We start from the raw sequence: 5,557 nt of genomic DNA on the forward strand, positions 1-5,557 counted from the left end.
GCTGCCCAGCTCTGTCCACACCCCCCGCGGGCCCTGCTCTGTGTGTGACGGGGTAGCGCCATGACCTCCCCATCGGCCCTGCCTTGAGTGTGAGAGGTGGCGGTTCCCCAACACCCTGATCGGCCTTGCTCTGAGCCCGACCAGGGGCTGTACCTAGGGATTGGGCCTGCCCTCTGCCACCCGGGAGCAGGCCTAAGCCAGCAGGTCGTTATCTCCCGAGGGGTCCCAGACTACGAGAGGGCACAGGCCGGGCTGAGGGACCTACCCTCCCCCCCCCGAGTGCACAAATTTTTGTGCACTGGGCCTCTAGTAAGATTATAATGGGACTGAAAAATTTCTATCACCTAGCATTGTGGATCTGTGATAATGTCACAGCACAATGCCTTATTTGTTTATAGTGATGCTGGTGTAAGCAAACCTACTGCACTTGCCCATCTCGTATAAAAGTATACCATATACATATTACTTAATGATGGCAATGTTACTGGTTTATGTGTTTACTTCTTATCGTTATTTTAAAGTATACTCTTTCTACTTACATTAAAAAAAATTTACTGTAAAACAAACAGTATGACGTGTTATATGTCTTATGTTTACCCCATCTTTTGATTGCATTGTTTTCTCTTGCACTTGATTTAATCTTGTGTTATTTTGTACAGTAACATGCTGTACAAACTTGTAGCCTAGGAACAATAGGCTACACCATGCAGCCTAGATCTGTGGTAGGCTATACTATCTAGGTTTGTGTAAGTGAACACTTGATGAAATCGCCTAACGACATGAACATATCCCTGTCGTTAAGCAGCATGACTATATATAATAGAGCTAAGGAGGATGCTTAATCCTTTATTGTCCTTGGATAAGGAGAATTAGATACTTCAGTGAGTACTTTTGCCTTTATGTAGGTTAGAGTCTAATGTTTTAAGGACTAAGGTAGTCAGAAGATTAAGTTAAAATACTGTGTCACTTGTTTGTTATTTTAACTCACAGATACACTATGAAGCTAAAGAATTACTTGGCACCAGATGCTACAGCTGCAGATAAAAGACTCACAGTACTTTGGTAAGTGTTGTGTATTCTAACCTCTGCTGAATCTCAGGCAGTTCTCTAGTAAATTGTGCTGTGTATGTCTTCTGAAAATTATCCTTGAATCAACATTCTATAACCCAGTCATAAATCTATTCTTGATGGGTAAGGTAGAAAATAACTCAAAATTCCTATTGAAAGGTTTTAATAGTTGTCAGTCTCTGATCCATTGCCCTCTTGACAAAAGTCCTGGGAGAGTGGGATTAATACGAACTCTAATTGTCTTAAATGGTTAGTTTTCCAGGCTCTCTTTTTTTTTTTTTTTGTATCCTCTCTCTCCATTCACATATACCTTTCCTTGGGAAACAAATGTTTAGTTTTCTCAGAATAAAGAAAGTGGTTTGTTTGCTTGTATTTCAGGGAGATGTAGCAGTTCATTTGTTATAGTTATTTATCTAGCACTATGTTTAACAGCTGGGAATATAGCTGTGTATAGAACTGACATGGTCCTATTTATCATAGTGTCTGTCTACTGTGAGGAGACAGACATTAATCAAATAATCACAACTATATGAATTAAGTAGTTTGAAAGAAAAGTATATGTAATGGAAAGAGTAGAGTATAGGGAGACCTAGTCTTTAGGTAGAGGGAACATATGCAAGGGCTGAATAGTGGAAAGAAACTGGAAACTATAGAAGAAGCAAAAGAAGACCAGTGAGCCTTAGCTGGTTTCACTCAGTGGATAGAATGTAGGCCTGCAACTGAAGGATCCTGGGTTGGATTCCGGTCAAGGGCATATACCTTGGTTGCAGGCTCGATTCCCTGGCCCTTATTCAGGGCACATGTGGGAGGCAACTAATTGATATGTCTCTCTCACATTGATGTTTCTCTCTTTCTGTCTCTCCCCCTCCCTTCTACTCTCTAAAAATCAATGGAAAAATATCCTTGGGTGAGAGGATTAACAAACAAAAAAAAAAGAAGACCAGTGAGAAGTGAAAGTGACTGAAGTTATGTTAAGGCTTATATGTATTTCCTCAGAGTTGTAATATTTATAGTTGAGTTTCCTAGTTTTTGTTGTTTAATTTTAGATTACTTATAATTTGATCTATTGAGTCTGCCCCTCAATTTTTAAGTGCATATGTTATAATGACATGTTGGGTCCTGTGGGTGAGGTTTTAATTTTTGAATGTCAGCAAATAGGAAGCTAGTCCTAGGTATCTTTCCCTTCCTTCTCCTCTCTAGGGCATGTGTCAAAACTATCTTTTGGTTTTGCCTAAGAGTTAGTGCTGTTGACTTTATGCCTTGGTCTGCTCACGAGTCAATTCTATACTCTTGCACATGATTCAAAGCTTGTACAGATGAGGTCAGAGTGTATTTTCCTGTAAATAAACTGCCCTTTTTCATTGATTAGCCTGAGATGCCAGTCTCTGCTGTACCTGAGGCTATTCAAACTGAAGAAGGAAAATGCTCTGAAGTACTCAAAGACATTGACAGAGCACCTGAAGGTAAGTGTGCCAAAGAGGAGGGTCCATTTGCCAGGAGACAAAATTTATAGTCTTCTATCCCTACTCCAGAAGTCCCTCATGTTTTACCTGCCATGGCAAGGGAGGAGCTACTGTTTGGGAACTTCCAAATAAGTTTGAGGTTTCTTGTAAGTTTTTAAATGCACATATATCTGATTGTAGAACCTATGTAGCATTATTCAGTAGCTCTTACCATTTCACTAGATGTAGGCTATTTTTATCATGAAACCTAATTTATACTTGTAAAATGGTCTCTTGTTTTTACTACCATCTTTCCTTAGACGACTTATATTTTTCTAAAATGTCTTTGTTATTTCCTTTAATAGCAACACATAAATCTTCCTCAAATTTTGCCCTAATTATGATTTGGAACCCTTCAGTAGCTTACCATTGCCTACAGGATCAAGCCCAAGTTTTTTACCTGATGTATAAGGTCCTCAAGATCTTTCTCGCTCTTGTTCCTTATCTAAACCTGTGCTCCAGGTTAACTTTATGGGTCTCATACATTATCTTTTCTGCAGCCTTTGCATGTGTAATGACTCCCTTCTCCCTTCTTTGTCAGTCTCTTACTCATTCGTCGTGTCTCACTTAAGTCCTGCAGAACACTCCAGCTCTTACCTATAACTTCTTTCTATTGACATTTACACACACACACACACACACACACATACACACACATATTTTGGTTTTTAATTTCCAAGGCTTCTTAAGATCAGTTCTGGCCCAGTGCTTGAATATATTTAGTACTTTATAAGTAGTGTTGTTGTTTTTTAAATTTTTGTTAAGTACATTTTATTTTCTCCACAGAATTCTTATAATAATTCTCAAGCACCATCACCTGGCTTGGGAAGGTAGGTCTATTTTATTCTATAAAATATTATTTGTGACAAGCTTATTTTTATATAAAAGTGGAATGGTCAGGGTCTAATTTCCAAAAATGGTAAGATGACAACCTTTTAAAAAATGAAAACTATCTCTAATTAAGTATTTTTAAATATTTTATCTTTTTTATAAATTGAAATAGGATAATAAACATAATCTTACAAAGATTAGAGAGGAGGGGACATTTCACCTGCAGAAATCTGAGTTATTTTACAGCACTTTACCTCTTCTCACAGGTTGATTTCTGTAACTACTTGGGTTTATATCACTGGGTTTATCTTTACTAAAGTCTCGACAATGCCAGAATTTAATAATCGAGGCATGATTGTGGTTTCTCCTCCACCTCCACATCACTTTATCCCACTCTCCCCCCAAAAGGGGAAAAATATATAAATCTTCTTTTTTGGGGATAAGTTTATTCACTTAGTATGTTTATGTTAATTGACATTTTATCTCTGCCCTTATGTATTATCTTAACCAAATTATAGTGCCAAAAGTGCAGATAAAAATTTTTCTTTTTTTTAAACAGTTTTTTAAAGTTCTCACCTGAGGATATGTTTTTATTTATTTGAGAGAGAGGGGAAGGGAGAGAGAGAAACATCAATCTGAGAGAATCAAGATGAGAGAGAAACATCTATCTGTTGTCTTCTGTATGGGGTGTGCCCCAATTGGGGAATGAACCTACAACCCAAATATGTGCCCTGAATCGGGAATTGAACCACAACCTATTGGTTTCAGAACAATGTTCAACTAACTGAGCCACACCAGGGCTAGATAAAAATATTCTTAACAAATAGCTCCCCCCACCACCACCTCCAACTTTTGTTTGACTTTTCTTTTTTTTATTTATGATCTTGGGCATTTTCACAAATTTTAGTACTAAAATGAACCTGCCAGCTTTCAACATGTGTTTTCTAAAAAATATTTAATTGACAGAATCTTGAGATGATTACAGTTGATTGGGAAAGCTGTCTCTTTGTCAGCTCTGAATAACTTGGTTAAACTACAAAAGTACCAGAAATTATGGAATTAAAAATAAGATGTTCCCATTTACTACCACAATTTTTTTTGGTGCTAAATTATTCATTCCACCCAACTTTTCACAAAACAGTTTGAAAATTACCTAAATATATAATCCCATTGAAAGTGTTGGACTGGGAGTGAGGTAATCTAACTTATGAACTATAGTACTAGCATTTCTTTCCCAGCTCTTGTTCTGTTGCCATTTATTAAAACAAAGCATCCAGATAAAATGATAATTCACAGTGGTCTTTAGTGAGTGAAGTACTTATTTAAAAGAAATTGTACTTCCCTGAGAACCCTTCAAGTTTGAAAGAATCTTTAAATTTTAAAAACCTTCATAATGGGCTCTTCCTAAAAGCCCGTATTACATTGATTTTGTCATGTTCACTATAACCATATGAATAAATTTCCTGTTTCTTTGTGTGTAGCAAAGCTGTTGGGATGCCTTCCCCTGTTTCTCCAAAGCTGTCACCAGGCAATTCAGGAAATTATTCTTCTGGGGCCAGTAGTGCTTCAGCAAGTGGTTCTTCAGTGACCATTCCACACAGGATCCACCAGATGGCAGCCAGCTATGTTCAGGTTACATCTAATTTCCTCTATGCCACAGAAATTTGGGACCAAGCTGAGCAGCTTTCCAAAGAACAAAAAGGTAGGATGGTCTCTGGAGAAACTTTGAGGGGTGGAATTGTTAAAAGGAACTTTTATGGCCCAGTTAAGTAAGTATCTGGTCTGCATTTTTAGCTTATCATCTAGTTTATTAATAGAGTTAATGATAATCAGTTTGCCTTTGTTCTGATATATTAAATGTTGTTCGTACTATAAAAGTAATAAAACAGGATGTTCTGTTCTAGGATGATTAACAGTAAAATTAGCTATAGGATAGGATCACATCCAGACAACATACACATATTGGATATTATAAGAAAGCATGTTTGTATTAGATTTTTAGGTATATTGTAAGAAACTTCATGTGATGAAAGAGACTACAAAATGAATAGATTTCTAGCATTTCTTTTAAATTTAATTTTCAATCTTCACAGGATATTTTTCCCATTGGTTTTTTTTTTTTTAGAGAGAGAGAGTGGGGGCGGGGTTGGGGGGGG

General features: G+C 37.2%; 1 protein-coding gene across 1 annotated transcript in view; it reads left to right on the plus strand.

Moving 5' to 3' along the window:
* The window catches only part of AFF4 (AF4/FMR2 family member 4), a 73,589-nt gene that overhangs the window by 57,593 nt on the left and 10,439 nt on the right, over positions 1–5,557 (plus strand). Inside the window, 4 exon segments of the mRNA XM_006759141.2 lie at positions 991–1,062; positions 2,438–2,531; positions 3,357–3,400; positions 4,883–5,103. Coding sequence (XP_006759204.1) covers positions 991–1,062; positions 2,438–2,531; positions 3,357–3,400; positions 4,883–5,103 — 431 coding nt within the window.

The sequence above is a fragment of the Myotis davidii genome, unplaced genomic scaffold (genome assembly GCF_000327345.1).
Source record: "Myotis davidii unplaced genomic scaffold, ASM32734v1 scaffold456, whole genome shotgun sequence".
Taxonomy (NCBI): Eukaryota; Metazoa; Chordata; class Mammalia; order Chiroptera; family Vespertilionidae; genus Myotis; species Myotis davidii.